This window comes from Urocampus carinirostris, chromosome 1 (genome assembly GCF_059441175.1).
Source record: "Urocampus carinirostris isolate Australia breed hairy pipefish chromosome 1, RoL_Ucar_1.0, whole genome shotgun sequence".
Taxonomy (NCBI): Eukaryota; Metazoa; Chordata; class Actinopteri; order Syngnathiformes; family Syngnathidae; genus Urocampus; species Urocampus carinirostris.
Genome location: NC_142349.1, coordinates 16,488,008 through 16,506,651, shown reverse-complemented (window position 1 = coordinate 16,506,651; position 18,644 = coordinate 16,488,008). Strand labels below are relative to the sequence as shown.

The 18,644-nt window shown below is 40.4% G+C and overlaps 1 protein-coding gene across 3 annotated transcripts in view; it reads right to left on the bottom strand.

The window, feature by feature from the left end:
• Positions 1-141: 141 nt before the first annotated feature.
• Positions 142-18,644, bottom strand: part of camsap3 (calmodulin regulated spectrin-associated protein family, member 3) — a 38,694-nt gene continuing 20,191 nt past the window's right edge. Inside the window, exons 3-18 of one of the 3 annotated variants that reach the window (XM_088328811.1) lie at positions 12,158-12,298; positions 10,636-10,731; positions 10,306-10,338; positions 7,417-7,555; positions 7,197-7,336; positions 7,039-7,123; positions 6,536-6,578; positions 6,386-6,441; positions 6,087-6,153; positions 4,004-6,011; positions 3,822-3,940; positions 3,222-3,514; positions 3,054-3,147; positions 2,180-2,292; positions 1,975-2,093; positions 142-1,893 (exon numbers count right to left, since the gene is read on the bottom strand). In XM_088328811.1, the coding sequence (XP_088184937.1) occupies positions 1,594-1,893; positions 1,975-2,093; positions 2,180-2,292; positions 3,054-3,147; positions 3,222-3,514; positions 3,822-3,940; positions 4,004-6,011; positions 6,087-6,153; positions 6,386-6,441; positions 6,536-6,578; positions 7,039-7,123; positions 7,197-7,336; positions 7,417-7,555; positions 10,306-10,338; positions 10,636-10,731; positions 12,158-12,298 (3,846 nt within the window). In that variant the 3' untranslated portion in view covers positions 142-1,593. The remainder of the gene's footprint in view (positions 1,894-1,974; positions 2,094-2,179; positions 2,293-3,053; positions 3,148-3,221; positions 3,515-3,821; positions 3,941-4,003; positions 6,012-6,086; positions 6,154-6,385; positions 6,442-6,535; positions 6,579-7,038; positions 7,124-7,196; positions 7,337-7,416; positions 7,556-10,305; positions 10,339-10,635; positions 10,732-12,157; positions 12,299-18,644) is intronic. The other 2 variants (XM_088328819.1, XM_088328827.1) reach the window with 2 other exon arrangements.

The following is an 18,644-nucleotide window of genomic DNA, read 5'->3' as shown; positions in this document are numbered from 1 at the left end:
GCTGCAGTACTCATTTCTCCTCATTTAATGTAAGGTCCATCAAGTCAGGCTGCCAAGAAAAATGGCGCCAATTTCAAGCACTTTTCACAGACTTCAAACACCCGAATGAACCATGAAACATGCTGATGAAACAACAAAAGATAATGATTTAAGAACTTTTTTAATTCTTAATTAAATGCCAAAGGGTGCTGATGAAAAAAATAAACATACGTGTACTGGTACAGATTTAGTAACGGGAAAAAAAACACTTATCAACACATACAAAGGAAGAGATGGGAGAGTATTGATACTTGAATTGACAAATGGATACTAAAACCTACCCACCGAAAAAATACAACCTAAACCAAACTAAAATACAGGTGGCAGGGAGGAAAGGGTGGATTGAAATTGCACAGAATCCATATAAAGTTATTGCATTAACACAAAGTACTCTTAATAAATATACAAATCCAGAGTTATGTGCACATTGTTTTCAATTTTCTTTTACCGTTTTTTTATTCCTTGCTTAAATGTCATTCAAATCAACACATTGTAGAGGCAGCCAGTGATTTCCAAGGGGTGGCCGAAAGTAGATAACCGGGCCAAGTTACAGTGGCAACTACATCACTGGCAACTATAAAAATGTTCTAGTAAAGTTTGGCCGCTTTACATTCACTCACTTTTATGTGAACAAATCTAAAAAGACTGTTTATCTTGATTTTAGGGCAGCTACAGTCCAGAATAATCCTTCATCAAGAAGACTGGACATTCCATAAGGTAATCAATTTAATATACTAAACAAGCCCCCTACCAACCAAAACTAAGAACAAAACAAAAACTCTCACTCTTGATTCCAAACACACATCTAACCTTCAGTTAAGCAGCAAACTAGCTTATTCCGATCGTAAGAAAGGGAAATGCAGTTTTTATTCATCAAAAAGAAAGCAATTCGTTTCAGCATTCAATATGTGTCAAATCAACATTTGTAAGCAAAGTACGTACACTGTCCTTCACTGTTTTCATTCCAGTTGTGCTTTTCAGGATAAGCGCACCACACACCTATCCGGGAAAAGTCATCCAGCAAACATTAGTACAAAATTGAACATCCAGATGTCTTCCAGCAGTTCTAGTTTACAGGTGACGGAATCACACACGCCACTAGCGTGTTTACTTGTGTCCGACATTCATTTGAAAGCAGACATTTCCTGATGTGAGCTCATGCTTCAATTGCTCGTCCAGCCCAAGAGAAGAGAAGGCAACAAGAAAAAAAATAGGGAAGGAGTAAAGAGAGGCTTCGGAGCTTAGGCTCTAAATACTGTTGTGTGAACACAAGGCAGTGAAGTCCTGTTTTGAGCCTGGGGCCAAGTAAAGGCAATTTTATCAATGAGCAAAATCATTTTGAAAAACAAAACGGAGGTTTTTGATTCACGTACAATCAGCTATCCAGAAGCTCTGAGGAGGAACGCAAGCAATGAGATTCGGCCAATTTCTTGGCACATAGCAAAAGTTGGTTTAATTGTCTTTAGTCACACGATTTGTCTGCTATTTATCTAAAAATAAAAAAATTGCTCCCCAAAATGGCCAAAACAGAAAATCTGAACAGCAACAGTGTGTTCATTTTGGAGTGCCGAGCTTCTTGGGAGTCCCTGGGCGCTTTTGCCAGAAGTGTCCAGGGATAGTAATGGCGTCCACGCTCATTGACATGGTTTTGGACGGGATGGCGGTGAATTGCTTGCGGTCAGAGCTGTACTTGTAGATGGACTCCACCATGTCCAGGGTGATGATGCGTGGGCCAATGCCAGTGAGCCGTGACATCTCTTCGGTTTCAGGGTTCATGGTGTACACGGCTCGGAATTGACAACTAGCGTCCCTGAAGAGGATGAGGAAATGGTTGGCGGTGCTTTTCTCCATTTCCTGCAAAAAAGAAATCACAAACCATTTTTAGGATGAACGAAGCACAAAGTTGGACTGTAACACAGAGCGAGGGTGGCTCACCTCTACAATCTTGTTTTTCTGGGGTTCATTAACCTTGCCAGCCAGACAACAGCGAGAGATAGCATTATGGATGATGAACTTGTTGGACTTAAAGCTTGGTTCCTTATATAACTTTGGTCCTGTAGGACAAAACATTGTTTTTCTGAAGCCCTTTACTTAACATAGCACATAGTACTAAAACTAAGTTGTATTAAATCCATTCTACCTGTGTACTCTGGGATGGAAGCTGTGGAGGAAATCGTGGATCCATTCTCCCAGTCTCCGTTGTGAGCACTCATTCGTCCTGGCGACATTAGACGCGAGGGAGAACGGGAACGACTGGCAAGAAGAAAAGTTAAGAAAGTTCTGTTTTAAACAATGCAGAATTACTTTTACAAATCGAATTAGAGTAGACTAGGGTAAAAAGTTAAACTCAAGCCCGGCCTGAGCCAGCCACGTATTTTAGCCTAATATGTCAATCATAACATTCGCCTATGGGCTGGGCTTCTTTCACGCCGAGTTTTTGTTTTTTTTGTTAAATTGTATTTATCCACCAGTCATTGTTCGTACTTTTTTTTCCTCTGTGGATTCTGTCCCCGCACCCGTTGGGGCACAGTTGGCCGTAACATCAGACTCAGAGAAACAGGGGAACTACAGGGGAGGGAAGTCAGCCAAAATCCCCCTTCCTCCTTCCAAGTCTTCACAAAAAAGTGAAAATTTGGGTTTGCTTTGGGGCTGTACCCTCAAATTAAGTTAATTTTTCGGGCTCGGGCGGGCATTTAATACTCACGGGCCTAGTTCGGGTTGGGCTGGATTTTTTAGGCACCATCTAACTTCTAGTGTAGTAATAAAAAAGTTATACAATTTTTGTCATCTGTTAATGAAAAGCCAGTACTGGCCTCTTTAACACCTAAATTTGCATTTATCTGTTGTGAATTTACAGTTTATAATTGAAATGTTTAACGATGCAAACTTTATCTAAAAATAACTGGACAATAATTTAATAAGTATAAAGTTATTCTACCAAAAGGCCAGACCAATTTTTAAACATCAATGTCAAGTCCATGGTCAAGCAATGGTACTTCAGAATTGTCTGTTACCTGGTAGACCTCCTGACAGTCAATCCTCCAGAGTCATTTGCCATAGAGGACAGGTTCATGGTGGAGTGGGAGTATACTTTGTTCAGTCCTCTGCCTACAAAAAGAAACTTGTATATTTAACACAGCATGAGTGATTAATGTGGAAAATATAATAACAAGAATAATTACCCAAAATCCCCTTGACTGGGCTTTGCGCGAGGGCCGAATCATCCCTAAACACGGTTTTGGGTCTCTGCTTCTTGACACCTCGCACTGTGGTGGGCTTTTGCCTCAGCACCTTGTCCAGGTCCTCCATGATCTTCAGCTGCTGCCTGCGCTCGTATTCCTGCCGCGTGAACTCTCCTCTGCGCTGGGGGGTTCCTTCGGCTGAGGGGTTTTGTGAAGCCAGAGGGGTACTGGGGGTCTGAGGCCTCTCCTGATCCTTTTTGCCCCAACCTTCGATAACCATCCAGTCGGGCCTGCTGGGGTAAGAGCAGAAAATAACTTTTTCAAAAATCTAGAAATTTGTAGTTTTGATTTAGGGAAATTGTTACACAATCTTTTCCAAACCGTTGTTCATTTTGAATACTACATACAATGTCGAGGGAAACTAGAGAAAACTTCAAAACAAAGAATAAGCGATATATTTTGAATAAAGCGATATTCACAAAAAAAGGCTTGTGGTAATAGTATTCAATCCAAAGACTGCTTAACTGCAAGGTAAAAACTAATACTAAAACCAAAAGTCTTATCCCCTTTTATATGTCAGGTCTCAAAATGACAACTCACTTTGACTCTTTTTCCTGCTCCTGCTTGCGTCTCTTCATTTCCTCAGTTCTCCTCTGCTGTTTTTCCAACAATGCAGCTTTCCTTTGCGCCATCTCATCTTTGGGTCGCTCCTTGTCATCCTAAATTAAAGGACCATTTGAAAAACGCCGGCAAGTAATTACACGCAGGATTACATTTCCTACCTTGAAGAAAAAGCCAACACCTGCTTTTGCCTCCTGGTCCTTTTTCTCGCTTGCAGAGTTGGAAAAAGGATCGAAGACTTGGTCATCCTCCTCAACATCTCCTTGCAGAGAGGACAAGGAGATCTCAATGAGGCTATCCCGTTTGCCATTAACTGCCACGGGCAGGGCATCGCTCTCAAAGGAGCACTCTGATGGGGCACCGGAACTAGAGCCGCCACCTATCGCTCCCTCCTTCCGGTTTTCATGTGTAGGCCTTGGCTCCATGTCTACGCTAAATATACTTTCATAGTCGTTGGAGCCTGCATCTGACAGGGCATCATCCACATAAAAACGAGGTGTCGGAGTGGGCGTCGGCATAGGGGTGAGCGTCGCTGTGGAAAAGGGCGTTGCTGCCAAAGAGCGGACTTCGTCGAAGCTCTCTGCGTCACCGATGGAAAAGGACGTTGAAGTTTGGATTTGCGATTGCGAGGGGTTGACACGACGAAGGTGAGGAATGCGGTCCACACTTTGTGGTGTGTTAATGACCCTGGATAAAGCCGGGGTTCTTCCCTCTGAAGGGCGACCGTGTTTGGGGCTTTTAGGGGGCACGGACTGAGTTCGACGATGGGCCAATTGAGGAGACTTTGGAGGGATGATGTGGTTTTGGACTTTGCGGGATGGCGATGGCGAGGCTGAAGGATAGTCGCGGGGGTATTCTCGTGAGAGGCGGGAAGGGGAGGGTGACTGGGTGGAAGTCTTGGGGCTGGGCGGAATGACCCAGGATTTTTTGCCCGAAGCTTTCTTTTGAACGAGTTGATTCTGCTGATCAGTGAGCCGTTGCATGTCACTCTGAAGCGAAGTGAGGGCTGCAGTCAGCTTGGATACAGCGTTGTTGTAGTCCCCAAGTGGCACCGCTGCTTTTTCACCCGGCATTCTCGGCATCGCTTTGGCAGACCCAAGCCCCGCATTACCTCGACTTTCATGCTCCGCAGAGGGTAGAGGCTCTTCCTCCATGCTGGCTAGACGTTCCTCAAGAGCCAATCTAGCCACGTCTTCGTTGGTGGAAGAAGTGTGTAACTGGCTTCCTTTGGCGTCACTATCTTCATCCTGCTGCTCCTTTTTCAGCTGTAGAAAGGCACTCTTGCCCAGCCTTTGTCGATGCTTGGCAAAGATGGCCTCGATGCGCTTCTTCTGGGCTTCAATTGCCCGCCGCTTTTCCTCAAGTCGAACCCCAAGCTCGGACATTTCATTCGTGAGCTGAGGGCTCTTGCCTGGGGTTTCATCAAACGTGACATCCCACGAGGTTGCAAGCGGAAGAGAAGCGTCGCTGGCCTTGTGAGAATCGCCACTTTGCTTCTTTTTGCGTTCTGCAAAGCTGGTCATTTTCACACCACTATCCGATCCCTCCATGCTACCATGCCTATGAGACTCAGTATCAGCCCCTGGTGTGTTGGATATGGACTGAGCTCGAGGCGTGTCCTCTGATGCGTCAGAGTCCACGCTACCATCTCTTAATACAGAGTCATCGTCACGAGAGCATTCTGAAGTGTTTCTGGTTCGAGTGGGCTCTTTGGACTCTCTCACAGGATGGCGCGTCATTCCTGAGCGCATGGGGGCAGAGCAGCTGACAGGCGCAGACTTTCGCTGATGTCTTGCATTGGCGGGGTCATCCGGAGAATGGAGGTAAAAGCCGTCAGGAGCTCCATCGGGATGTAGACGAGGCTCCATCTTTCTCTCGTTGTGAATTATCTGAAGGGCCTCTTCAATGGTTGGCAGCTCTCCTGTTTCAGTCGGACCGATGCCATTTTCTGCTAATATGGGATGAGTGGGACTCTGGGAGGACCAGGAGGCTCTGTGAACACCGTTTGAAGCGTTTGGGGGCGTGAAGGGCGACCGAGTCACATTTGGGCTCGTTGGGTTGAGCTGGTCTGAACTCAGAGATCGTGTAATCACAGGGTTACCCATCACAATGTCTACATCACTGTCCAAACCGAAAGGAATGCTGAAAGATACTGCTGATAGGGGGCGGCTGGACAGAAAAAATAAAGGGAGAAATATTTAAAACGATTAAATGCACTGTGTTGAGTTGTTAATAATAACACACCTTTTCTTGCTCCACGTCTTTCCTACTCTTTCTAAATGAGACATTGAGGTAGAGTGATTCATAGAACCTAAATGCAGTGAAATACATAAAAGTAAAAACATGCACAAGGATGCACACAACATGCGAAAAGACACTAACATCAATAAATGTACTCTTTTAGACGAGAAACGAAAACCACTGAGATCATTCTAAAAACAGACATCCGTATGCCTGCTTGGCCCATTAGGGATCACTAAAATGCCTCATTATAACACAGTATTACAGGTATTGTAAAATGTTCACAACAACCATGATCTCACCTGTTGCAGGGGAAGAAATCGGGAGGAAGGGCTTCTTGAAGATTGATGGAGAAGTGCTAAGGAAGCAGAAACTGGGTTTAGTCCCCCACAAAAAATCTTACATCAAAGCAAATGTGATGTACACCACTGTGTATTAATGAAGTAACTCACTTATTACTGTTCCCACCCAGGGGTGTTGATAATGTGGAGCCATCTAATGCAAAAGAACAGAAAAAGCATCAAGTTTAAAAAAGCCTGTATTAACAGTGTTATATGATCATTTTAATTTCAAAATACACTCAGGTCCCACTGGTGCATTCCAAATCTATACAAATTTCCAATGATAAAAATTTAATTCAGTCATTCATTCATTCATTGTGGTGCTCATTAAATTTACAATCCCCTTTATGAAATTGTTAATGTTCTCTATGATGTGTAAAATTTTTGAAGAACATGAAAGTACCTCAAACACCATAACAAAGAGAAAACACGTTTTTATATTTAGTAGATGGTGTGCTGGGATAGCTTGTTCCTGATGTTTGCTTTATACATTTGCTTCATTCGTTCATTCATTCATTCATTGCTTCATTCATTCATTCATTTGGTTGGCATTATTGTAAGCACAGCACCCACATAATGTTCTTAAACGATCAGTGTGAATGATTGACGCCTACCAAATGAGTCCACAGGTTGAACAAAGTCTGGCCTCTGTACTTCGAACCAGTGAAGCAGCTCAGCTAGAAAGCTCAGCACATTGAGCTGAACAAATAACAAAAGTAGAAAGAAAAAATTAGCTAAGCAATGTTTTTCAGGCCAAGATGATTGTCAGTACCTGGAGCTCTTCTGGTGAATACAGAAAATCCTCCAAGGACAAGTGGCAGCAACTCTTCAGGCAGCTGTCACTGAACTCACGGATGAACTGCAAGTTGTACAAGCTGTCAGTGGCTGACATGGTCTCCTTCATACAAAAATCTGCAGGAAGCCGACAAGAAGACATGAAAGATCACCTGTAATGATCAGATGGCAACATAGTGCATTTGAATGGTTGTTACCTTCAATTCTTAGCAAGCTGGGGCAGTAGTAATATAGAACAGCAGCAATAGCACTGCCATCAGATAAATCTCGAACTTTATTCACAATTGGAAAAACAGGATTCTGTTTGGATTGAATTTTGTCCTTTCTGTAGCGAAGCTGCAATGTACAAACAAAAACAATTAGACAACTGGATATGGACAACAAACATTAATAAAAATTCTTAACTAAATTGACAAATATAGAAAATTTCTATAACACCACAGCATAACATGGCCATTGCTCAGCTATGAATCAACTTTGTAGTATATCACAATTTAGAGATTCCTATTGGAATCTGATTAACCTGCTATCAATGTTTTTAGAAAGTTTAAAATAAACAGAATACCTTGAGAAAAACCTCACAGGAATAGAGTGAACATGCAAACTCCACAAAACCAATGATCTGTAAATTATGAGGGACTGTTCTTCTCAACCATCATGCAATGTGAAATGCAAAATATTAGTCACAAAAAGTTATTGTAATATAGAAAAAGAGTTATGAGTGGGCAGCACGGCAGCGCAGTGGTTAGCGCTTGTGCAGCACAGTTCATGTCATGGGAACCTGTTGTGGGTTCAAATCCAGCTCCAGACTTCCTGTGCGGAGTTTGTATGTTCTCCCCGTGCTTGCGTGGGTTTCCTCCGGGCACTCTGGTTTCCTCCCACGTTCCAAAAACATGCATCTCAGGTGAATTGGCCGGTCCAAATTGTCCCTAGGTGTGAATGAGCGAATGAGTTGTCTGTCCCTGTGTGCCCTGCGACTGGCTGGCAACCAGTTCGGGGTGTCCCCTGCCCACTGCCCGGAGATGGTTGGGATGGGCTCCAGCCCCCCGCGACTCTAATGAGGATAAGCGGTACGGCTAATGAGAGATGAGAGATGAGAGTTATGAGTGGTTTTGTACATCACATGTTGTATGTGCAAACGTCTATATATGACCTGAAAATACATACACAACACATATTAAGTGACACTTCCCAAATGAGCACAGTAAAGCAGTAAAGTGCTGGTAGAGGTACGATCTTAAACCTTATCCTGACCCGGTATGAGTTTTGGCCGGGATCCTTGAGTGGCCCCTGAATGAGGATCGAGCTTTTAGCAGTGGTTTTGTATTAGGTTGCGATGAGAAAATTATTCATAAACACTAAATATATTTTTGTTTAACCGGAAGTTTCCATGTTTAACCCCAAATCGTCATGCATCACCGTATTTCAATATAAGAACGGAAAAATTAAAACAAATGGAAAAAGTATACTTTTTGCACAAGGGGTTGCAGTAAGCAGATGAATTGCTCGTCAATATCAAGTTACGGAAAGAGCGCACAAAATCAAATAATCTACGTAAGGAGCCTTTTTGGGGTATATTACAAAACAAAATTCTGTCACCGAAAAAATATAGTTATGTAATTTGTTAAACATTATGTATCGCTGTATTCTAAAGCAATATACTGAAAATAGACAAAAAAAATTACTTGTTATAAAATCATTTAGATGGACAAGAGAAGGCACTGTGTGGCATCTACTATTTGACTACTAAACAGGAGCAGAGCACGGAGCACGTGAACACCATGGACCTGCCCTTTTTCCAGAGCAGTTCTCTGTCCCAGTCTGCAAAACAAGTTAATTGGTCGGAATCAGGCATCAATACCCACGGGCCTTAGTAAGGTCCAGCTTGTTTTGTTAGGCCCGAACTTACATATGGTGTGACAGAGATTTTAAACAAAAGAAGAGAGGCCACATAAAGAGTTGCATTGTGTACATGCATACACGATAATAATATTATATGTAAAAATAAAAATGAGATAAAGATGCTGGGGAAAAACAAGTTGAGGAAGTTTGGAAAAATTCCCACATGCAAACTACTACTCTTAACTCATTCAATGCTAGACATTTCTCTCAAATGTTAATTTTTGCCTTTTTGAAGGCCTACAAAAATTGAGTACTATAGAGCTATATAGACAAATGACAATAAAATAAAATATAATAAAAGAGCTTTAACCCTCATCTTTCATTCCAAAAAAATATTTACGTAAGCAAAGGTTAAATATTGCGATTCCAAGAAGAACGGCTTTTTTGAAGGGTTGCATTTCGAGCAAAACATTTACATCGGTGCTTTTCACCCCATTTGCGATACCTACAATATCTAAACCATTGTTTCAACAAACACAAGGGCATTTTGCTTGATACATAACATTTATTGCAAGAACAGTGAACTGATGCATTAACTTTTGGTCACCATGGCGATCGCGATCCCTCGGGGGACAGCGTTCCTGTAAATGCTTACAAAACATCATCCATTACTGACCAGATAATTATGATGGGACTTTGTCATCTTTTTTGAACTTATAACTGCATATTACTATTTATCCTGCTATGTGGGGCCGCTCACACAATCCTACTCACCGGAAAAAGAGAAACAGCACTACCAACTGGGGTTTACTCGTTGTGCAGACAAGGATCTCATCAATGCCCCTACTGCTTTCTAGTAGAAATTTATCATACTGAAATCATTCCCAGAAGGCCCGATATTTACTGATGACCAGCACCAAAGCCTTTATAATAGATCTTTAAAATGAAGCAAAAAACGAAAAATATTTACATTTTGGCACTCTGGGACAACACTTCTGAAAACGTATTCATACGTTATGGCAGTGGATGAGTTAATACAGGTTAAACATGTGCAGACATGTCATGCATACACTTGGCTATTATTCACCCACTCGCAGGTTAATCAATGGCGCTACAGCCTAAATTTGCAATATTAGAACTAAATGTAACAAGCAAAACAAAATAAACAAAAAAAATTGTCAAACCTGTCAGACGTTTGCTGTCTGAAAGGATGAAAAGGAACACAGTAAATAGAGGGAACTTACAGGAATTAGTTTCCAGTACCACCGAGTAGGACACTGTCAGTGTTGTTTATGGACGGAATGACGACAAGGAGAAAAAAAGGAGAGGACAGGAGCACAAAGAGATTTAAATCCTGACACTTAAGGAAGGAACAGTCATACAAAAACAAAAGATTGTGGGGATTCTTTCAAATGACCTTGTTGACACTGACTGAACCCAGATATATTTAGTATCAGCAAAAGTGTTGGTGCAAAATACAAGATCACCAGTTCACAATTGTAGCAGTCTGTAAAGTTTTGCAGAAATGCAGACATGTGGATAAACGTGTTTGGATATAGCAAATAAACACTCACAGCAGGTTGAAGAGATTGTGACTCATTCTCTGTCATGGTCTGAGGTACTTGTTCAATTGGTGCTCCTTCTGTAAGTTCCCTCAACCTCTGGTTGAGCTGAAAGTGAGCACATCAAAACAAGTTATTTATATTTGTAATAGTACATCCATCCATTATAATGATTGTTGTCCTCATTGGAGTCACAGCGGAGCAGGAGCTCTCCCGGTGGACTTTAGCGATATGGTACATGCATGAACTTGTCACCACCGAATCTAAATACTGCATATGGTAAGAACCACTTAACATATTGGCAGACAATTTCAAGTCTTTAAGAGGGCTAATACGATGCTAAATTATATGTTGTATACGCATCTTTCACATTATAGAACATGAAACTCTGAGGATAATGCGATGCATTAACTTAGCCTACAGTGGCACCTCTACATACGAGCTTAATTCAATCCAGAATCGTGCTTGTACCACGACTTGCTTGAGAAACCAACACATTTTCCCAATATTAAATAATCAAATCCTAATTGGCTTGTTCAACCTTCAAAAAGGATCAAAGTGAACTCTAAATAGCCATAAAAGACATTTTCCTGATCACTAAAAACACATTAAAATGTATTAAACATGAAAGTCCAGCAATAAGATAGATAAAATTGACAAAAAAAAAAAGATAGTTTATTATGAGGACTTAACATAGGGGACCTCAATTTGCCATGCGGGAATAGGTGTGTGGAAGGAGTGACGCCACACGTTTTTTGATAAGTAAGGCAAGTGTCATTAAGGACCAGTTTCCACTTTTCCTGGATGTTTTTTAACAAAAGCATCAACTTCCTCCCACTTAGTCAGCACTTCTCTACTCTCTTTTATAGACGCCAGCCTCCTTTATGCTGTTTTTGTTGCAACAGGAATACAACCCCCTTTGGAAATCATAGCAGCAAAGCGCGGCTGCATAAATTCTTCCCTGATCGACACCCGCTCTTCCGATTGTATTCCTTGGCATGGTCATTCACGAGAACACGACGCTCATGTTTCTTTAATTATTTCTTTGTTGAAATGTCATCATTCTTCTTTTTTCTCATAGATTCCTTATAGTTTGCTTTTCGGGAACTTAAAGTTAAGATTACAAAAAGTCAACAAGAGGAGATGCTATAAAATGCGATTAAAGAGATCAAAACACACTTGCTATAAAATACAGGTAGTCCAAAAGGTATAACTAAGGGTGGGGAATCAGGTGCCTGATGGCAGAAGGCGCAAGCGCAAACTGCACCGAGCTAATGGCAGTGAGCGGTCAGGTGTGGTGTGGTGAGCACGCTCTAGTTGTAGCCTCTGCGACTGCTCGTGAACTGGATTTTCCTTTGTAAAGCGAGCACAATTTTTGTGGACAAAAAACTTGTGTATTGAAATTCTCGTGTGAAGGGGTTCTTGAATAAAATGGGTTCGATTGTATTTTGGAAAGTCTCGAAATTGCTGGACTGTGCAGATGTACTTGATATTATGGTTATGAAGTGAAGGCCAAAAAACTGTCGTGACTCACCGTGTTAACCCAGTGAAGCAGAGCATCTTCCCAGCTCGAAGACACACCCAAAAGGTCTTTAGAAGGGCTTGCCTTCACCAATGTCACCGTCTCAGAGGCTCCCACGGTCATGAGGGCATCAATCACCGAAAGATGAGCACTCTGCAAGGTGTGCAACAGAACGGATTCAAATACATTGTTTATAAATGACCAATCAATTTCAAAAGTAGTTTAAGGAAGAATACAATATTTGCAAAGAGGTAGAGCTCAACTGATGGATATTACTAGGTAATATACACAGTGCCTCCTGTAGGCGTCCCCACATGCTATATGCGAGTCAGCAAAAACATTGCCAGGAGGGCTGAACAACCAAACACGTCAGTTGAAAAGAGTGAACTTTGGACTAGTATGCATTTTCTCGTTAAACCATTACATTGGAAACGGATCAGTAATACAGCTACACGTCTCCATGTGTATATGGACTGGGTTTGTCATCTATTCCACCTCAGCCGCATCCTGCTTTCTCTTTTGTTGAACAAAACATGACTCACATATTATTTGCATTCAGTTGTTTTTTTTTTCACACAGTTGTTTGTCTCCTTCCAATACTAAGTACACTTTCTTATTCCAGCTTCAACAGACAGACCACATTAAGTCAGCACAATAAGATTGTTTTAATAGGAAGACTTTAGCTTATGTGTGCACTCTGGACACTACAAGAGTGCAACAACCAAGCAATGTTTTTGTTGTTGTAAAGACACTTAAGTTTGGAAGGATTCAAATTTCAAGGCATTCTACTAATATTTCTATTAGCTTTTTGTGTTTCAGTGTAGCTATAGCAATGAGAACCGTTACTAAGGTCAAAAATAATAATAAGAATTAAATTAACAATACCGTATTTTTCCACACTATAAAAGGTGCACAGGATAATTATTATAATTGCTATAAGACACCCCCCCAAAATATAGACTTTAATACATAAGTGCACTAGATTAGCCACACAGATTGAGAGAGCAGTACGAGCCACAGTGTTTATTTATGTACAACCGTGAGGATCTTTATACACTTACGGCATATAATGCAATGATTAACCCCTTACCATTCCTGTAAAACTCACCTAAAATCCAAATCCAAGGTGACCCAAAGTAAATTGAAGGTTGTTTTTGAACTATTTGGGGAATATGAATGAATCACAGAAAGTGCTACTAACATTGAGTAATCCAAATAGGAACACACAGAAATGGGTTTTTTTATTCTCGCCTAATTGTTTTTTTTTTTTTTTGCAGTCAAATGCCTACAAAAAAGTTTAGTATGGGCATTTTAGTTGGAAGACAGGTGAGACAGTTGTTGTAGCCTTACCTAGTACCTTGTCAATTTAGATCAAAACCTAAAAAAACAAACATTTTCTTTTTCACATTTTCCTAAAGGTAGGTCTAGGTATTTCCAAAAGAGGCCATTTGAAGACAACCAGTTCAGAACACTAAAAACTTAACATTTGTGTATTAAGGGGGCTTCTCACCTGACAATATCATCCTTCTTATTAATTGTAACAAACCACACATTCTGGTCATGGGTTCACTCTTTAGTCCTGAGCCTAATCTGTGTAAATAAGTGCCTGTTCCCTTTGACACAGCATTAATACGACTTTAAAGGCTAGACATTCCTCCATGGGTAGGGATAAGGGAGCAAGGCATGGCTGGCAGTTCAGCTGCGTGCACGCATGCATGGATTTCGTGCGCCAAACTGCTGACCTTTGCTGGTCACGTGTCAGTAAGCGGTTGGCTGACAGTTTTGGCAAACAGTGTGGCTGAACTGCGTCTGTCCGACATGGCTGGTATGGCTAGAGATGACTCTTCTACATCTGTGGGGAGCTTTTCTCTCTACTCTAGAAATTATGCGCTTCAGCAGCATAAATAGGACAAACAGGCAGCGGCTGCTGATTAAAAACTGTATAATCCTCTCAGAGCTGATGACGATCCATGCTAGTCATGCTTGTGATAATCAGTTGTGTCAAAAAAAACTAAAAATGAATTTTTTAAAAAAACCATCACCCACTATCAAAATTATTTGTTGCCTATAATTATCATGTTCCTGTATTTGGTAAAACCTGCTAATAGGTAAATGACCACCAACACATTGTAGCATCCACAGGGCAGATGTTATAGTTAGTATCTTACCAGGAATGGGATATTTGACAATTTGAAAATACCCCCATTTTGCCTGTCCGGCAATGACGTTGTGGTCCACTTGACAAACCAGCATTATGTATGTGCCAATCTTTTTCAATTTCAAGTTTTTCCATAAGCCATCATGTCATTAAAACGCCCAGACCGATAAAAAGCAGAGGAAGATGCTCTCCTTTGAAAACAAAGTTGGACTTTTTTTTTTTTTTTTTTTTTAAAACATTTGATAAATCGAAAAATACATTGTTTCTGCAGGAACACAAACGTGACTAATTCTTAACGGTTTCCTATGAAAATAAAGGCTTGGGCCATATGACAAAAAAAATTATCGCAATGAAACATTTATCAGAAGATGTATTATAGGAATAATTATCACTGCTTCTTTTCTTTCACATTTTAAGTCTAGCTGGATAGTTTTGTTCATGGTGCCCAGAGCTTGTCGAACGTGCATTAGCACTTGTTTGGATCTGAATTGTTTTTGGTGGAATAAATTTGTCGTGTTGCCCGTCTTGGTCGGCAAAGTCTACAGTGCCTATCGCTGCTCTCTTTTTTATCGGACTCAGTCGCCAAAATATATCCAAACAAGTGAAGATGATGGGCCTCTTTTAGCATGTTTTGGGTAGGTATGCTGGCTTTTATCTTTTGTTTCGATCACTCATTTTGACCGTTCTGTTAGTCTTTTAGCCTGGACTCTAAGTGAGCCTCTCTTTTCTAACTCCTCTCTCCAATTTTCCTCATGTGTTGCTCGTCCTGGAACAGCAATGCTAGAAGTAAGATAGCAGATAGGCTTGTGGAAAATAAAGCATAAAGGCTCTTTGAGCACAGTTGGGCATTGGTAGCACAGTGTTGTATTTGTATTTCCTTGTGTCGTCTCTATGTGATATTAAAACTGGTTTGATGATCTAAAACCTTTGTGAGTGATAAATATGCAAAAAAAAAAAAAAAATTGGGAAGGAGGCAAATACTTTTTCACGGCACTGTACTTTATAGACAAAATGTTTAACTTTCAGCTTTTTAAGGAAACCCAACGGACTTCATAATTAATTAATTACATTTAATTTTGAATTAAATTTATTTTTAATTAAAATAATTAATTTAAATTAAATTAATCAAATTAATTCTTTATTTTTTTTAGACATCATAGGCGCCACCGCGAGCAGCAGCCTTTCCAGCAGCTCAATGTTACTTCACTCTTTTTGTGATTTGTTTTAAGTGTTTGCTTCTATCTTCGGTGTTTTTCGTCCCGTTTGACAATTACACTTTGGATTCTTTTCTATCCAATCGCTATGGGCGTTAACGCACAAAAATGCGTTTATTCAAGGAATCAACTCCTTGCCCTGAAGAATTCTCGTGTTGGCGTGATGGTGAAAAACATGAAAGCGTACAGGGAATGCAGTTTGCTGTGTTTTACGGAAACGTGGCTCAAGTCTAGCATCCCAGACACTAACGTGGATCTGTCCTTTAGCACAGTAGGACAGACAGAGACACAAGAGCCTGCGGGAAGCGGAGAGAAGGTGGATCATTATCTACGTGAACACGAGGTGCTGTAATCTGGGCTCAACGATTTCCCTCTGCTGCAGGGACGTTGAACTTTTGGCCTAGCGTGTGACGTCATCCACTCCGCTGTTGCTAAACTACAACACAGCACCCAGAGGCCATCCTGCTAATCTGTTAATAAACAACAAAAGGATACTGCTGGAAGTGTGAATTTCCTTACGGGGATGAATAAAGTATCTAATAAATACTTCTCAGGAACGCAACCCCCCGGAAAACAAGGGCTTGCGGTAGCTTAAAAAAGTTGGTAAAACCCATTGTTATTCACAATGTAAAAAAATGTGCATTTACAGCAGAAGAGGTCAAAACACAACAATAAAATATTTACAGCAATACAATGCAATAGGCCTTAATAAAAATATTTTTATTACATTATGGTTTAAAATTGGTGTTAATTTTTTCATTTTTTGATGAATAACCAAAACAAGGCATTAGGTTAAAGAGGAAGCTCACCTAAGAGGACACTTTAATTGGCCTCATGATCCTAATCAGCAAATATGTTTTGAAATTCCATTCTCCACAAATATATCAACAGGAAAACAAATCAGACATAAACATGATTTAGTGGTGAGAGTGCATACTATACAGTTATTATAATTTTAAATTCAAGATGAAAGATTTTAAATGAAATGGTTAGACCAGGGCTGTGCTCGTATAACACCTTACTCTCCATTCCCCTTCACCCGCCTGCCGCCTTAGACCACTGCTTGGTGGGCTGGTCTAGTCTCACTAATGAGAAGGGAAAGGGGAGCCACCCTAGAATGCACGAGGCAAAGCCTGCCAGATCACCATGACAACCAGTCAGCTGACCCACAATGCATTTCACTCATGCCTTGGCCATCGTAAGTAAAAAAGCTCCATGCTGTCCACAAATATGCTTTTCTTTCGTGACCTTATGTTACATTAGTTTTTCCTCTATAAGCCACATTAGTGGAAAAATTTGGAAAACATGCATGTCAAACCATTGCAGAGGTTGAAGTAAACAAATAACAGCAGGACATTTCTTTGGCTCATTATGCGACATTATTACGAGGACACGCCCCGATTATGCCTGGAATATGACTTAATCCCCCAAAATACTAAGCAATCATGCTGGTGCCCAGTGAGGGGGAAGCAAACTGGGGTGAGGCAGGTCCGGGGCCCTTGAGGGGGATTTTACATAGGAGGGCAATTTAACAGTGGGTAATTTATTCTTAATTCAAGGGCTTCATAACAAAAGGTTAGCTAAAGTACTGGTATAGGGACGCATGGTCATAACAAAGCTTTTTCTCAGGGTATGGTACAGGGGGCTAACATTGCATAATTTAGTATTCAATGCTGTAAACAAAATTTGGTGGCATAATTGTTTAAATTTGACACAATAGAAACATTAAGAAAATAATGATCAACTTTTAGTTCGATGTTAATCAAGTATAGCACATATTGACCAGGATTTTTGGCTTGTTTAAGGTTAATCAATTTGCTCAAGTCATATATATACATTTGTACACCCCTAATCAAATCACCCAACCTGATTTCTATACCGGCCAGTAGGTACAGAAAATACTTTATTCAAACTGAAGAAAGTTTGAAATTTAAATAAAATTGCTAAGTTTATAATGAATATGTGGGAAAGTAAAATAAATATCTATTCATTGACTTATTAATTTGTGTAATTTCCACATTTTCTTTAAAAAGTTTATCTCTAATCGTTACATATGTTAACCCTCAATATGAAGGCCCCGGCATTTAGAGGATCATAAATAACATGCAGCAAAAAAAGCAAAAAAAAAAAACTTTCTGTTAGGACTGCACTGTTTTAGTAGACTTTAGGTCCAAGTGCCTTAAAAAGAAATAAACCTTGCCTTTAGCTGCAGAGGTTGTAGTCTTTACTAAAGTAACATCTTGGGGTTTAAAGTCACAACTTATCGTTTGGTAGAAAAAAAAAAGAGAAGTGTTAGTATTTTTGCTCACACCGTATTGCTTTGTCAACAGTAGATGTGTGGAACTTTTTTCTAAAGCACTATTGTATTTTTCTTACGAACAAAGATACATTTTAAATGAAACTGCCAAAGAAGTTTCCTTTCAACGATACTTTCCATCAGGTACAGTGATTTGCAGAAGCTTACTGCATTACATTGAAAAGGGCTTCTAATCAGACTCACACACTTGATGCAAAATATGCTGCAGATTGTTGCCACTCTAAAGCTGTTTATCAACAAGACCTCTGATGAAGCTACATCCTTCGTTAATGGCTGCAATGTGACCCAATTTGCTTGGTTGCCACGGGCTGACGCAGAAGGGGGGCTACAACGAAATATAGAATGGAGAGTAGCACCCAACCGAGAAAATAAAGTTTAGGGGGCCGGGATTTAGACTGCATGCATAAAAACCCCTTCTATCAAACCGACGTGAAAAACATTTCTAAAGTTTGCGACTTTTGATACTATAAAGAATTACGCAAATGAAAAAGTAACTTCTCAAATGCAGAATTCTAGGATTTTTTTTACAAAACTGCACAGAAATATCAGCACACTACTATTATCTGATATGCTGCCTTACTATGCAACTGGAAATAAAATAATTGGCTTTAAAAACATAAATCCATAAGCATAATATTCATCCACGAATGTTGGATTGGATTAGTTTTTGCTTCCCTAATTCCTTCCAGTTTCTATGAGCACTACAAAAAAGTATTTTGTCCACTACTAATGTCAAAATGTAAAAGAGTGCACAGTGAAACAAGAATTTTTCTTGACCCGCAGTCAATTATTAAAGTACATAAATGCTTA